General features: G+C 54.0%; 1 protein-coding gene across 8 annotated transcripts in view; it reads right to left on the bottom strand.

Annotated features, from left to right (window-relative positions):
- Positions 1 to 277: 277 nt before the first annotated feature.
- Positions 278 to 15,665, bottom strand: part of MAMLD1 (mastermind like domain containing 1) — a 56,311-nt gene continuing 40,923 nt past the window's right edge. For 4 of the 8 annotated variants that reach the window (XM_059911391.1, XM_059911393.1, XM_059911392.1 and 1 more), the window contains 3 exons: positions 9,497 to 9,740; positions 3,301 to 3,385; positions 2,340 to 2,427 (listed from right to left, as the gene is read on the bottom strand). In XM_059911391.1, coding sequence (XP_059767374.1) covers positions 3,345 to 3,385; positions 9,497 to 9,740 — 285 coding nt within the window. In that variant the 3' untranslated portion in view covers positions 2,340 to 2,427; positions 3,301 to 3,344. Of the gene's footprint in view, positions 2,428 to 3,300; positions 3,386 to 9,496; positions 9,741 to 11,900; positions 12,024 to 15,665 lie in introns of all 8 variants that reach the window. The other 4 variants (XM_059911387.1, XM_059911389.1, XM_059911388.1 and 1 more) reach the window with 2 other exon arrangements.

The raw sequence follows: 15,665 nt of genomic DNA, 5'->3' as shown, positions 1-15,665 counted from the left end.
TTTCGTCCTCTGTAGGAGGCATTCGAGTCAGAAATGATGTGCTTCTATGCTGTGATGTGAAAGGATCGCGGCGCACGCTACACAAGCTTCTCACCCCTCTCCCCTCGGTGCCCAAGCATCCCAAGACAGGCAGTGGCCTCAGAAAGGCCCGAAGACACTAGCGGGCTTAGCTGACAGGGGTTTGTAGATAATGAATGCTCCCTGGAGAAATGAAAACATAGAGGCGCTTTTCTCCTGGCTGTTTATTACAGTACGAAGAAAAAATGCACTGGTTTGAAACAGAAGCCAGGTTTCAAATGTAGAGGTGAAATACGAGGTGGCAATTAAAATGTGATTACACAGAATTTGGACACTGAGAAAAGTTTACAGGACAGTGGGTGTGGGTTTTCTATAACAGACACTTAAATACACATGACGATAATTGCAGATAGAAACCATCAAAGACAAAGCCCGAATCAACAATTAATGTTTACAGACTCATTTTCCCCCAGACCACAGAGCCTGACATCAAAACAAATACCGAAAGGCTTTAAACCGGGGGCATCTCGCCTCCACCCTGCAAGGTGCGGCTGGAGTAGTGCCAACCGTCTGAGTGATAAAGGGAGGGCGCTCAAGATACTCAGACAGTGCCCAGCTCACACATTCTCTCTTTGCTTCTCCCAAGTCTACAGAACTCTCCGGCCTCCTGGCAAATAATTCCTCTGAGGGGCACTTAACGATAAAACGGCTTGTGCTGTAATATGCTCACCAGGAAAGAGCTAGCAGAGACTGAAAGGTTTGCGAAAGAGGTTAAGAACCACACAGGGCGACAGAAGTTTCAGTGGAAATGGCAATAAATGGCCAAGTGAGTTTCTATTTGGTATTCGTCAGTTTGCACAACACCTCTTGATCACATCCACCATTGCATCTAAAGCGTACATGACTCCACCACCTGGTTGATAAGGTATGGCTGGAGCGAGGAACACAGTCTGCGTATTTGCAACAATGTACAATAAACACAGACAATGCATGATGAACACAGCTCTACTGAAAGGAAAGCCGTCACTTTATTTACAAAGTCACAAAACGAAGTATAAATACTTCTGTCATGAATGTTTAGGAAAACCATTTACAAAATTTTCAGGTATGTACAGGTAGCTTGAAAAATCACCAGCTTTCCATTTTGTCACAGGTAGAGAGAGGGGTGGGCGTGGGCTGACGCCCCTCAAATTGTAATGAGGCAACAAGCGTGTGGCTACGTGGGACCAGCTGCGAATTTGCTGTGGACTCACACCGCTCCCCACGTGGAGGTTCCTCTGGGCATTTAAAGCTCGCCAGCGTCCTGCGGGATGTGGCCAGCCTGCTCAGGGACGTGGCCGGCACTCTGGGCTGCGGCAGTCTGGGCAGCAGCGTGCTGTTCTAGAACGTCATCGATCAGCCTCAGGTTGCACACCCAGTTTTCATCTGGGCTCACGTCGGGGCCTTTCAAGAGAGCTTCGATGAAATCCACCTCAGTGCAGTCAGGGGGTGAGGTGAGATCGTTCAGTGAGGCCTGGGGCAACAAGGCATAGGGTGGCAACTCAGGGGGGCTCCCCACGCTGTTGAAGGGACCGGGGGACGGGCTGGCAGCGACGGTGGAGGAGGCGGCGGCGGCGGCGGTGGTGGCGGTGGCAGCCACATAGCTTGGTGGCTCGATGCCCTGGATGGGACTCATGGGCCTGAAGCTGGCCATGCCTTGCTGGAGGGACTTGGTGGCGTGCGGCGGGCTCTGTCTGAGGCTCTGGTGGCCCAGCAGGCTGAAGCTGGGGTTGGCGGGGGCAGCACCCACCTTCTGGCTGGGTCTGCCTCCCGGGGCCACCTGACTGGGGGACACAACTGCCTGTTGTGAAGGAAACGCTGGGGCTCCCAGGGGGACTCTCACGGGGGCCTTGGCAAAGAGGGAATTGCTATTGAAATGCTGCTGGATGCCGCGGGCTGCTTGGCTCGGGGGTGGCTCCCTCAACACCGTGGTGGTCAGAGCTGCTGCTGCCACCCAGGCAGCGCTGTGCAGCACGGCGGGCACTCTCGGCACGCACGGCTGTCTGGACTGGTGGGGACTCAGGAGCTGGCTGCCCAGGGGGCTGGGACAGAAGCCGGGCAGGGGCACCCCCGTGGGGGCGGCCTTGGGAATCCGCGTGCGCCGGCAGACGGACCCGAGGCTGCCCGCGGGGTTGTGGCTCAAGTGCAAGGGTGTGGGAAACGGGGGGCTGAAGCTGAAAATCCCTTGCTGCTTGCCCGGAGTTGGTGAGATCAGGCCCACGCCCTCCCGGCTCCGGTGCCTGGTGGGTGGGAGCATTCCTGGACTCAGACTGTTCTGAAGGAGCCCAGCTCTGGGTGGCATCATGGGTTGGCTAGGTAGGGAGCTTGCCTTGGTCCGGCTACACTTGGAGGTGACTTGATCTTGGACGGCTGCAGAAAGAGAGAAGTGGGGGTCAGTTCCAGCACTGACCTCTCACCTTCCGCCCCTGGCGCCTCCCGAGTGTCCCCCACTCCCCTGGTTCCTCCACCCTCAGCCTGGACGGCAGTTCTTGGCGGAAGCCCTCCCAGACCCCCTGGGTCTGTGCTCACAGCTCCCCCTCCACCCAAGAGCAGATCATGTTGCACTGAAAATGCCAGTAGGTTGTAAGCTCCATGAAGCCAGGGTCTGGGTCTGCTTTTCTACTCAGTATCCGTACGCAGGCCTGGCACCGCCCACCCCCTGAAGGATGTCCACTCCAGCCTGGGCAGGTGCGACATTCAGCTGGTATCAGGCCCAAAGGAACAGGGGTCTTTGCAAGAGAATGGAGGAGCAATGGGCCATTGCTGGCCCCTGGGCTACCGTGAAGCTGCTGAACACCTGTCGGAGGGCAAGCAGCTTCCCCCAAACCCCAGGCAAGAATACCCTTGGGCTGGTCCAATGTCACTACTGGCTGGGGAGGACTGCTTAACGCATGTCTCCCCTGCTAGTCTGGCAGAGACCATGTCTGGTTTTTGGCTAACAGCTGTATCTGCGGCCAATCAATGTTGATTACAGTCATAGCTGCCATGGTTGAATCAATCTCTTGAATCAAACAGTGATTTCAGAGTCATTAAGACTGAGCGTTTAATTGGGACTCTGCTTAAGCTTTCCATGTGACAGATCCAACCAGGCTGCTATGGAAGTACCTTGCAGGCCTCCTCTCTTTCCCTCAATGCTTTTCGGAAACATCTCAGTAACTGTTTATGCTGGAATGAATTCTCCCCCAACCTCACACACACTCCCCCTGTCCCACCCTTTCGAGAACATTGACTTTAAGTGCTTACCTTGAAATTGACTCAACTGTTGGGCGAGATATGCTCTCTGCTCTTCAGGGATCATTGCCATAAGACCTGATTTCTGCTTCTCTTGCTAAATAGAAGACGAAAAAGAAGTGTTAGATTAGGGCTACCGAGAAATACTAGACTTGGGATCTCTGTGTGGGGACTCAGGACTTGGCTTTGGTGTAGCAGAAAGCATGAGTGAACACACCAACACACACTCGCATGCATGCCCCACCCTCCCAAGCAAAACTCCGCAGGTATAAATAAAAGTAGGATTCTGCACCTGGGTTAAAAAACCAACTGCGACAGCGTAGGATGGGGCGGGAGACACAGAGCTTAACAGCAAGAGCACGGAGGAAAAAGATTTAGGCATTCTGGATGTCCTCCTGCTCGGGATGGGACAGCAGTGAGATGTGGTCACCAGAAGAGCAAATGTGACATTAGGCTGCATTAATAGAAGCAGAGTATGTAGAAGGAGGGAGGTGACAGTCCTACACTACTCTGCCTTGGCCAGACCATGTCTACGGTGCTGACAAGAGTTTGGGCATGCCAGCCTCAGGGAGACCCAGACAAACTGGCCGCGCTCGGAGGACACTAAGTGATGGAGGTAGGGCTCAGACTCCCAAGCACGAGGGCAAAGAATGGCTGAGCGAACCAGGGATGTCGGGGCCGTCATGGGGAAAGGGCCAAGGCTTGTTCCGGGTGGTCCTGGCACGAAGGGTGGGATGATCACACGATCACTCGGTCCCAGCTTCCCTTTGCTCGCCTGACTGGCCACACATGGGCCATGGGAACGGGCTCCCGGTCTCCATCTCCAAGCTGGGTGGGCAGGGGGAGGAACCGCGCTTGAGGGCTGCAGTCCCAGCCCTGAGTCTGGGAGGCGCTCAAGGGGACAGCCGCGAGAGCGCCAGCTGAGGGCCAGGAGAAGGCACGCCTGGCCCCAAGCCCCTCGGCCCTTCGGTGCCAGGTTGAGACTGGGTCCCAGCTCTGACTCCCAGGCCAGACTGCTCACCCGCTGCCGCCTCTCTCCCCTTCTCAGGAAGTCTGCTCCCGCGTGCGCCACCAACCAAGGTGGCTCTGTCGGGGAGCACACCTCCCTGAGTTTACTTTCGGAACAGCGTCCCCCGCCCCCCCCAGATGCCAGAAGACTTGACCCGACGACACAGGCTGCCCGGGGCCTGCTTCTCTGCACTCGGAGGGCCGGCGCCCGGGAGAGTGCCCGGCTCCCAGGCCTGTCGGGCAGCTCTTGGCCTCGGGTCCCGCCAAGGCAGAGAGGACTGACACGTGGCAGCAGGCGGACCACACCGCAAGCAATTTCAGCATCCCGCCCTCAGCCTGCTTCCTGTCCGAGCTCTTGCCCCCCTTGCCCTGGGGCTGCTGGGAGGTGGGTGTCAGGGACGCTGTTCTTCAGCCCTGGAGCTGCCGTCTTCCTGCTAAAGCGTGGGGTGCGCAGACAGGGCCTGAGGAGCACAGGGGTCACATGACCACCCAAGGCCACCCCCCCCCCCCGGGAACTGGGGGAGCTCTGCGCTCTGCCTGAGCTGCTCAGGGCGGGCGGGCCTTTCTGAAGGCAGCCCTCTCACCTCTGTTCTTTCCATCGAACCTCCCACCAGCCCTAGGAGATCTGGGCAGAAGACCTATGGCCCCAGCTTACTGACACGACAACTGAGGCTCACAGAGGGTAAATGACTTGCTCAAGGCGACACGGCTGGGGAAGTGCAGGGTCTCCTAACCGCAGATCCAGTGCTTCTGCCTCCCCAGCCCGCTGCTGCCAGGAACCGGCTCCTGGGCCCTGCTGTCTACACCATCCCTAACGCCATCCCCACCAGCTGCTCCAGTAGGTTCATCAGGTAACAGAAAGTTGTACAGAGTGGGGGAAGGGCAGGGGGAGGCCACAGAGTGCGACCAAAGACAAAGCAGGGGACAGGCAGAAGAGTCCAAAGGGAAGGAGGTAGAGAGGGCCTGGGAAACCAAAGTGAAGGCGAGGCTGGGGCAGAGGTCAGAGTGGAGGAAGTGGGCAGTGTCTGCCAGATGAAAGGGAGTGCTTCTCGAACGGTCCACGGTTACAGGGACAACGGGATGTTGGCCAGTGTTCATCCAAGGAAGCACAAAAATCCAGAGCATCCCGAGTTCAAGCGAAAGTCTGGTGAGCGGCACGGCTACAGAAACTCCCAAGTCCAAAGGGCACGGCCTCTGCCATCCTGGGGTGCCGCCACCGAGCGGGGGTCTCTTCACGCTGCCGGGGCATCCGGGGGGCACCGCCAGCCCTCTGCTCCCGGCCTGGCCTGTCGTCCCTGGCAGAGCAGCCGGAGCATTCTCTCCAGGCCTCCCGAGGAGGCTGCTTCCTTTGTTTTGCAGACGGAGGCCCCCATCCTTTGTTCTGAATCAGTGTGCTCCAAAGATAAGCCCCAAGAAAACAGTTGTTGCCTTTTGACACTGACAATTAGAATCGTTGGAAAATGGAGAAAACAGGAAATGACAAATGTTTTCAGTGACCAGGAGGAAGCAGTGGCTGAAAGTGGCTGCTTAGTGATGGACACTCCGAAGGATGGCCCAGGCAACCTGTGGCTTTTCACCAGCATGGTTATGGAGGAGCTCATCCAAGGACTGCTTTTCCTAGGGCTGCGGTCGGTTGTCATGGAGCTGGGTGCTGCTGTACCAGGTGATGCCAGCGGGGCAGCGTCAGGTGGGCCCTGTGTGAACCTAGGTGTGCTTCCCCACGTGGTCCCCGGAAGGAAGTCTCCCCAGGAACGAGGGCCCTGGCTCCTCCTCCCACCTGGCCAAGGGGCCACCTTCACAGACAGGCCTCAGCCAAGATGGTGATCCAGGAAGTCCTGGGGCTGCCTTTCTAGGAGCTTCCTGCTGATGCCCAGGAAGCTCTGGGAGCTCACTTGAGGGCTAGCGTTCACCTGTGGGTGCTAGGTACAAGCAGCAGAGACAGGCGAAGGGCCGGCCCGAACCCCAACACAGCAGAGCCCAACCCTGGGCCCCCCAGGAGGCCAGGCCGCCCTATGGGCCTCACCCTTTGGCCACCACAGGAGGATGGCTCCTGTGAGCCCCAGAGCACGCACCTGATGTGTCCTCTCCCCACTGCAGGCCAAGAACGGTCTCATGACTGATTCAGCCACTTCATGAGACCCAGGGACGCTCTAACTGGATGGGGGAGGGGGCAGAGGCAGAATATCAGCAAGCCTTCCGCACGAATGCGCACACAGGGTTCCTGCGTTTCGGGCAGATTCGGCCTGAAGTTACTTGCCCCACGATCCCCAAGAGGAGAGCGTTCTGACTGGGAAGGGGACTCCAAGGGAATAGCTCTGGGGGAATGCAGGGATGGATCTGAAGCCTTATTTTGTGCAGCACAGTTAAGAGAGGGAAGGAGGGGGGAGGGAGAGAGAGGAGAGGACAGACAAGGGAGAGAGGGAGGGGAGGGGGGAGACGGAGACAGACAGGAGGAAGAGGAGGAGAAAGGGGGAGGAGGGGGAGGGGGAGGAGGGAAAGGGGGAGGAGGGAAAGGGGCAGAGGGAGGGGCTTTCTTTTTCCAGCACCAGGCAGCTCCTTGCTCCTCTCTCAGTAGACAAGGCCCTGGGTGCCCCACGCAGAGCCAGCCTGCCACAGCAGAAGCCACTCGCCTCTGTGTTAAAGGTTCAAAGGTTCAAAGGTTAGTGAGCTCTAGTGTGTGGGTTGGTTGGTTTGTTTCTTCCTCCAATAGGAAAAGCACCTTCTTTTGTGGTTTCGGGAAGCCAGATTTGGAAACAACTCACCCACTCTTCTGACTTTTCCTTTGAAATGACGGGAAGACAGCGTTCTGCATGGAGATCTGAATTCTAGGGACTCCCACACGCCTGTGGACGGGGACCCCTCAGACCCGAAGCCCTGTTTGAGGGGGCGCGATTGCTCTTAGGCTAAACTCTCCCCACGTGTCCTTCAGAAACGGGCTGCCCACAGCGAATGGCAGGCTAGCTCCAGTGTTTCCTAACCCCCGCTCCTAACTCTCTGAGCCCATGACTCAGTTTCTCCAGAGTGCCTCCAGATGGGAGTGCCGAGTGGGTCATCAGGCCACTACTCTTCCCTGCGGACCTCAGAGGCCAAGGCCAGGGCGGGGGCAGGGGCGGCCGCACACCTGCCCTTTCCTTGGGCCTCTGCTCAATGCCTTTCCCTGCCCGGAGGGCAGCCTCCCTGACTCCGGGTGAGAGGTGAGCCCCTCTGTCAGTCAGCTGATAGACATTTCTCATGGGTCTACCATGGGCCAGGCTCTGTCCCAGGCATGGGGGTGGCACTGTGTGTCTCTACTCTCATGAAGCTTACAATGGAGGGGGCAACTGACAAGACGCAAGCAAATCAATCAAAGAAAATCACTGCCAGTGGTGGCACATCTACTAAAGAGAATACAACAGAGTGAAGGGATGAGGAGTGGGCGGGCATGGCAGAAACCCAGGCTCAGGCCGTGGGGCCCTCAGGGTACACGGGAACCAGCCACACCCGGAGGCCGGGGCACCAGTGGCCTGCTGGGGTCTTTCTTTGACCCTTGGGGCCTCTGGAGCAGGAGCCAGGGACCTCCCCCACGGTCATGATGCTGCCCTTGGGTTTGAACCGATCTGAAGCTGCCGCTGGGGACTTCACAAAATCAACGCCATTGAATATGACCAGAGCTGTAGTTCAGCTTTTTTCTTTTCCATTTTCTGCCTTTGCAGTTGACCTCCAACTATATGAACTCTCTCCTGACTCCACCTCCACCTCGGTGGTTTCAGGGCCGCCTGGTCCCGGAAGGGCTGGGTCTACATGCTGGGATTGATCTGGCCGCAAAAGAAACAAATGTCTTTGCAGCTCGCCTTTCTTCTTCCCCTGGGGTGCCTGCATCCTCCGTCTCACACTGTGTCTGGTCTTCCTGAGTCATGGCTGAGCTGGAGGTCCTGTCCCTCAAAGCCCCCCGAGGTGGGCCCAACTTCCAAAGCTTCGTAGGGAAGATCTGAGGGCCAAGCCTCTGCCCCACCCTCCAGCGCAGGGTGGAAGGCCTGGCTTGGCTTTGAAGAGAGATAATACGGTGGGGAAATGAATTCTCTCGAGGCAAGCTAGCTTGGACCCCTCATTTTTTTGCCTTTTGGGGAGAGGGCAAAACAGGTCAGACCAGGGTGGAACTCAGAGACGTCCTGAGTGGACGATGTCCCCATCCATTTTGTTAATTCTGTTTCCCTGGCAGCTTCGTGCTGGACAAGCCGAAGAGCACTGTCACTCTGAGAGCACGCAGAGAAAAGGGGAAAAAAAAGAGAGAGAAAAATCGATAGCCCTTGACTGGAAAGCACTGCTTGTTCTTGCGGGCCGAGGCAGGTGGGATGGGGAGAGCAAGGCCTCACATACCGAAGCAGCATTTCCATTAAAGGCCAGAATCCCGGAGGTCCTTTCAGCTGGATGAGCATCTTCTGATCGCTATCACTCAGCCAATGCTCATTTCTCTAGCTTTCTCTGCAGAGAGGTCTGACATCCTGTACACACTGATATTTCATGCACCAGAACAACAACTCCACGAGCCAAATGAAATTCTCTGCAAAGGCCCGCGCTGGCTGGCGTCCACCATCTTGCTCTCATGACCACTAACGTGACTCTTCAGGGCATATGCAAACTCACAGCCATCTTGGACAGGCTTGGCTTGGCTTCCTTCTGCCCCCGCCCAGGGGCTACCAGTCCTCCAGCGGGGCGATCCAGCTTCCCACTTCCTGGGGTGCGTGAGTCCCAGGTGGGGTCAAAGAACACCTTGGGGTTGCGGAGTCCACAGCAGATCGCTGGAGGGAGAGGCGGTTCCCGAGCGCCCACCAGCTATGGAGCAGGCAGGCACGGGGTCGGGGCGGCGGGGAGGGATTCGGAGGTGCAGAAGCGCAGCCCCTGTGCCCCACGGACTCACAGCCTGGCCGCACGGACAGACAGGCAGGGAATGCGCTGGGGTGCTGGAAGGCCAACAGCAGGGAGGGAGCAACTGCGCCCAGGGCGACCCCCACTCAACGCCCCGGAGATGAGGTGCCTGGAGCACTCGCTCGCTTGGGTGGTCTCTCTGCTAGAAATCCCTCCTAGGTGAACAGAGCTTTACCGGCCGGGCTGTCACCTCCTCTGTGCCTCCCAACAACCCTGTGCGGCAGGCGGGCAGGCTGAGCAGGGGACGGTGCCCAGCTGACAGATGAGGAAAGCGAGGCTGGGGGAAGTGACTTACCGACAGCGTCGCAGCTAGGCAGTAGTGGAGCGGGCACCTGCCTCCAGGCCTTCGGATCCCAGCCGCCCCAGGGCGCTGCCTCTGAGGTGCTGTACGAGGAGGTGACTCGGGCCAGCTCCTGAGCAAAGGAGCTGCCGGGCAGGAAGGACTCACTCCCCAGGGCCTGGCAGGATGGGGGCTGTCGCCCGAGGCTGACCTGGGGGGGCCTGGCTTCCCCAAGCTTGCAGGCTTTGTCTACATGAGTCTACAACAACCATTGAACAGTCCATCAGCGGCGTGGCCACGACATGCCTCTGACTGCTCTTGTCACTGCCCTGACCGCCTAGCGGGGTCGTCTGGGTGCTTGGTTAGACACACCAACTGGTCTGGGCCAACCAAACCCAACAGCTTTGTGGTCTTAATTATTGTCTTGGGTCACAGACTCCTTTGAGAACCGGTTAAAAGCTATGGTCTCTCTCCACAGAAAAAGCACTTACACTGGTGTCTCCCCCTTCCCAGCCCACCGACATCTTACCTATAATCTCAGGGGTTTTCTGGACCACTTACTACCCATCCGTGGGTCTCGGTTAAGGAGCCTCTGCCTCCATCAGTCACTGTCTTGTTGGAAATGGGAGTCAAGCTAGGTCATCAGCAATGACCTTGACCAATCCCGATCCCTCCCCACGCCCCTCCCCCCCAACAGAGCACACCATTCTAAACTGGTTTGTAGGTACGTGTGTGTAGACACATGCTGAGGAATCTGCAAAACCAAATGGTGAGTGCAAAACCAAGCAGTCAAGTGGCAATCTCACAGCAGCCCAGCCCTGAGCGGCAGCCCTCACTGTACTTCACCTTGCCGGGGCCCCCACGGTTCAGGACTTGCGTGTGAGTGGCACCTCCCCTTTCCGTCATATTTTAGAAGGCAGGGATTTCGCCCGAATTGAACATCTGACCCACTTCTTTCAGCCAAAGGCAATTAGAACCCCTCACACTTGATATCCACGTCACAGGAAGCCTCAAGACTCCAAGGAGCTGCCGAGACAGCTCTGACATCCTGCCGAACGCACCGAGCGCTCGGCCACAGGGGTGCCCAAGAGGACCAGGGGGAGCCTGCCTTGAGGAGAAGATCTTTCTACGTGAAGCAGCCTCTTCACTCTCGTGCTTTTAACACCTGAGCTTTGCGTGATCACCTGTGTCTATCAAACAGCCCAGTAGAAAGGGAGATATTTATCCTCCGAATCTAAGCTAAACAGTCGGAGTCAATTCAATTCATGACAATAAACACGACTAAGCGCCTACTGTGGGCAAGTCTCTGCGATGGATGACAGGCCAGTAGATATTTGGATGCCGTATTTGAATTAACAATAAAAACTGCCACCACTGAATTTATCGAGCATTTGCTACGTACCAGGCACTAACCCAAGTGCTTTCAATACTCAGTCTCACTCAATCCTTGAAACAGCTGTATATGAGGCAGGAACGATTATTGCCCTTATTTTACAGATAAGGACACTGAGGCCCAGAGAGGTTAACGAAGTTGCCCAAAGTCACACAGCTAGTTAATAGCAGGGGAAGATGCAGATCCAGGTTTGCCTGGTTCCCAAGTCCACATGAAGTTTGGCATGGTGTGTGCGTGTGTGTGATTAGCTTGTCATATGGAAAACAAGTTTTGAAATGTAGAAACTGTTCAAGTGTGTCATTAAGAAAAGTACAGGCCAGGTTTTACAAGGGACCCCCAGGCAAAATTTTAAGAACACATTATAAATACTTAAAGATGGGATTAGGAAGAAAACCTAACTACTTGGAGAGTTTTAGAGATGACACCCCTCTCCCCAAAGAAAAACAAAACCAAAAAACCACGTGAAATACGCTTAGCAAGTGAACTCAGTGCACGTGGGAAAGAAAACTTCTTTGCCATTCTGACGATAAGCCAACTACAGAGGGCCCAGCGCCCCTCCCCTTGGGCTGGTGCATTAGTGCAGAGCTGAGCTCACTGGCCACCTGAAGCTTCGCTTCGTCAAGCTCCAATTTGTCCTTGGACCAAGGTCATCTGGGACATGAGCAGAAACGTCGCTCTCTACAATGGACTATTCTTTCTGCCTGCATACCTAGCGCCTTGATAATTCAAAACACTATTTTATAGCCACGTAGGAGTTTTTACAATCCCGATATGCAAGTATTCCTAGAGGTCTGATTCCTTGCCCACCCCATGACGACACAGTCTGAAAGCAATGAGTGGGGCTGATTTGTAGGGAACTGAAGCATTTTAAGCTTTTGCTCAGGAATCCCTGGTAGCTTCATGTGACTTGTAGGATATTAATGACGGGTCAAGAAGCAAGAACCCCCATCAGCACGAACATACGCTCACAGTGCCTCGGTAGTTCATCAGGCAGAAAAAAACCTGCAGATGGCACATGGAAATTACCAGCGGCAGAAGATGCCCCGACCGTGTGGGCAGTTCTGTTTCGGCAGCAGTTGGGAACGGGGCTGCAACCACCCATTCGAGTGGAGCAGAATGGGAGCAGGCACTTCGCGGACCGGTGTAATCCTCGGTTAGAAAAAGAAAAGAAATAAACTAGATGAGATTCAATCTTGACTCTGGCTGACAAGGAGCTTTGTAGCTGATGCTTGTGTATCTTCTCCGTTTTATTTACTTTGGAAAAGAAACTGCTGTCACACGCCCTGTAAGTGGGAGGTCCAGCTTCCAAAGAAAAAGTGGTTGGGACTTTTCAACGCCTAGAGGTTTCCAAACATAAGGTAAACCCATCTCTCTCTTTGGAATCACCGAAAATCTCAGAAAAGCAAGTCAATCCATAATTGGTGGGCATGATTACTACCTCTCAGACTGGCTGGTTCCACGTGATTCCAAATTTCAGAGAATCAGACCCTGGGATGGATAGTGCCTGATGCTGGTGCCCGATTTCACAGAGCTCACACCCACTGGGCTTCCCGTGATTGCTAGAGAACTTGCTGGAACGAGGTTGTCCCTGGGTCCCTCTGATGGCTTGCAGCCACTTAGAGCCCCAAGCACATCCTGCTAAACTTTGCAATTAGGGCTCTTTGTCCCTTGGCCTCCTGCCTTCTTGGCAGGCAGGTTTCCTGTCCCATGGTGTCAGGTACACTACCCCGCAGTCATACCCATGTCCTTGGAGTTCCCCAGACAGGCTGCCGCCTGTGTTCAGTCCCCTGTGCTCGCGCTCCTTGCTTCGCCAGCCCAGAGAGCCCTTTCTCCAAGTTTCCCGTCTGGAACCCTGCGTGTCCTTGGAGATCCACCCTGGGAATTCTGTCTCTCCTTTGGGCCAGCTCTTCTGGCTGACTGATACATCCTTGTCGGGCCAAGTCTTAATCATCCTTAAACCCCTCTGGTGCCCAGACAGTGCCTGGCACAGGCAAAGGGTTCAGCAAATATTTGGAAAATTCAACTGACTGTATCTGTTATGAGCTTGGCATGATATCCCGGGCACTCGGAATATGAGAGTCCAGTGAGCACTGTTAATGATAAAAGTGAGCCTTGACCCTCATTTTAAGCACATTTACTCATCTCTTTTCAACGCTGTTGGGTTAATAAGACCCATCAGTAGAACAGAGATCATCATCACACCGTGGCAATCACATCAGCTAACATTTACTGCACTAACCGTGCACACACACACATATATTTGAGACTGTCCCCAGTTTACAAGACAAGGAAGTGGAGATAGGTTTACCCAGGACGCACAGCAGGAAGGTGGGTACAGGCCTGGACCTGATTTACAGAGTGACTAAAACCCAAGCAAGTGCTGGGTTTGGGAGAAGAGGGCTCCTTCTCTGCACACGGAGAGAAGCAGTCGGGTGTCCTTCATCCACACTGGAGTAACTCCACGTTGTTGGCTATTCTGTGACCTCACCGTAGAACAAATGGGCTCTGATGTAAGGAGCTCAGATTATGACTAACCTCCACAGATACTCAGACGCTTTGCAAGAAGCAGATGACTGCTCTGGCTTTATCAATTATTGACTGGATTAGATCTTGGTCCAGTCTTCGCCGTGGAGGTCAGAAGGAAATATATGTGCATTCACAAGGTTACAGTTGTGTACTGTAATCCCACTGGCTTCTGGGAGCTTGTTGATCTCTAGACTTACTCATCCTGAAAGTTCAGGCAACAAATCCTGTTTAACTCCTCCTTTACTTTACTAACCGTGTAACAGAGGCGAGCAGAGAGAGCCCAGAAGAAGGAACAGGAGACTTGGTGCATGTGCCAGAGACTCTCAGAGGCCAAGGTCACTCACGGCTGGGCTGACTTCAGAAGCCAGCCCCAGCTGTTCAAGTCACGAGTGAGAAGAACACGCTAGGGTACTAAATGCTATCCAGATAGCTCAAAGAGGGCAAGGCAGAGCTGCAGAAGAAGCTGGATCTCTGGGAAAATGGATGAATGTGCCGACTTGTCAAACAGAGGTGACAGGAGACGACTTTGTAAATGTGAAGTAATGCTTTGGGAAACCAGGAAAGTGTAATGTGAGTCAGACTTCTTGGCCTCTTACTTGCCATTACACTACTTGGCCAAATGCAAATGGGATTTCAATATATCACAAGCATGCATCTGTTAATAACACTAGGAGAAAGCTATACAACTCAAGCCTGAGATTTTGTAAGAAATAGAATCGTAGAAGCTCAACAAAGCAGCATAGTCCCACAGAACTTTGCGATGATGCTGAATCATCCTCCAGAAAGAACGGAATGCTCTATACCTGCGCTGTCCAGTATGGTAGCGCCTGACCACATGCGACAGTAGAGCACCTGAAATGTGTCTAGCGCAAATGAAGAACTGAATTCTGAATTGTATTCACTTTTAATGAATTTAAATAGCCCCCTGTGAATGCTGGTGACAGTAACGGAGAGCACAGTTCTTCACCATACTGGCTAAGAGTGCAGGCTCTGGAGAGAGAGGGTCTGGACTCGACTCGTGGATTTGCCACTTCTTAGCTATGTAATTGGGGGAAGTTACTTAACCTTTCTGTGCCTTAATATCCGCATCTGTAAAGGGGAAGTAATAAAAGTGCGTCATTCACAGAGTGGCGGAGGTTATGAGGATTCACCGAATTAACTAACACACGTGTAGTGCCTGCATGCTGTATTCTCTGAAGGTTAGTCAGTGATAGTCTTAATCAACAATAATACCTCTGCCATGTATCAAGCACTTTTACAATGTTCCAGGCACTGTCCTGTGGGAGGAGGTGAGTTGCACGTCCCTTTATTCCACCATCTTGATCCGCTCCTCCTAGAACTGAACATGCTCTAAGGTGTGGTCTGGCCAACATAGCTCAGCGGAGCTATCACTTTTCCTATCTCTTGGTAAAATAAACTAATAATAATAATAAACGACGATGATAATATTAGAAACATTTACTGAGAACTTAATCTAAGGCACTGGGTTCAGCCCTTCCCTGGAGTCATTTCAATTAATTAATTCTTAGAACAATCCGAAGACGGAGGCACTGTTATGATCCCATTGTAAAGATGAGGAAACTGAGGCACAAAGAGAAAAGGTTAAGCAACTAGCTTGATGGAGGTCACTCGTTAGTAAGTGCCAGGGCCTGGACTAGAATCCAGACATTGTCTGACTACAAAGCCCGGGCCCCGAGTTTTGCTTGATCCAATTGCCTGACTGAAACTTTTGCTAATGTGATATATAAGCAGACCAGCAGCAAGAAGATTCTGGACTGCTGCTAGGGTCTTATAGCTGTGCAAGGGCTGCTGGGTGGGCTACTGTGTGACCCAGGTGTTGTTTTCCTTTTATAACAACCGTATCCTAAAGTGAGGAGAAGTCCAAGTTGAGGGATTTCTGTTCTGATACATGTGGTACAGGGGAGTGGGAGGGTCACTAGAGAGATTCTGCAAGAAACCCTCTAAGGCAGCACCAATCCTATCATTTGCTGGATCTCTTCTGTACATTTGCATTTTGTAAAAGTTTCCTTTCAGCTTTTCTGGACTTTTCCTCTATAAATGTATATAATTGAATGTTAGTATTTCCAGGTTTAAATGTCTGGAGCTGTTTTTCCGTGGGGCGTTTTTGCAGAGTGGCCAGGGCTGTGCCCGTCGTTGGTAACGCTGGGTTATAGAGAAGGAAGACTACGTGTCTGGTCAGGCTACGTGGGCCACTGGGAATCACTCTACGAGCAAGGTGAGCTCAAGATCACTGCTACGAGGAGC

This window comes from Balaenoptera ricei, chromosome X, assembly GCF_028023285.1.
Source record: "Balaenoptera ricei isolate mBalRic1 chromosome X, mBalRic1.hap2, whole genome shotgun sequence".
Lineage (NCBI taxonomy): Eukaryota > Metazoa > Chordata > Mammalia > Artiodactyla > Balaenopteridae > Balaenoptera > Balaenoptera ricei.
This window is presented reverse-complemented; position numbering and strand designations above follow the sequence as displayed.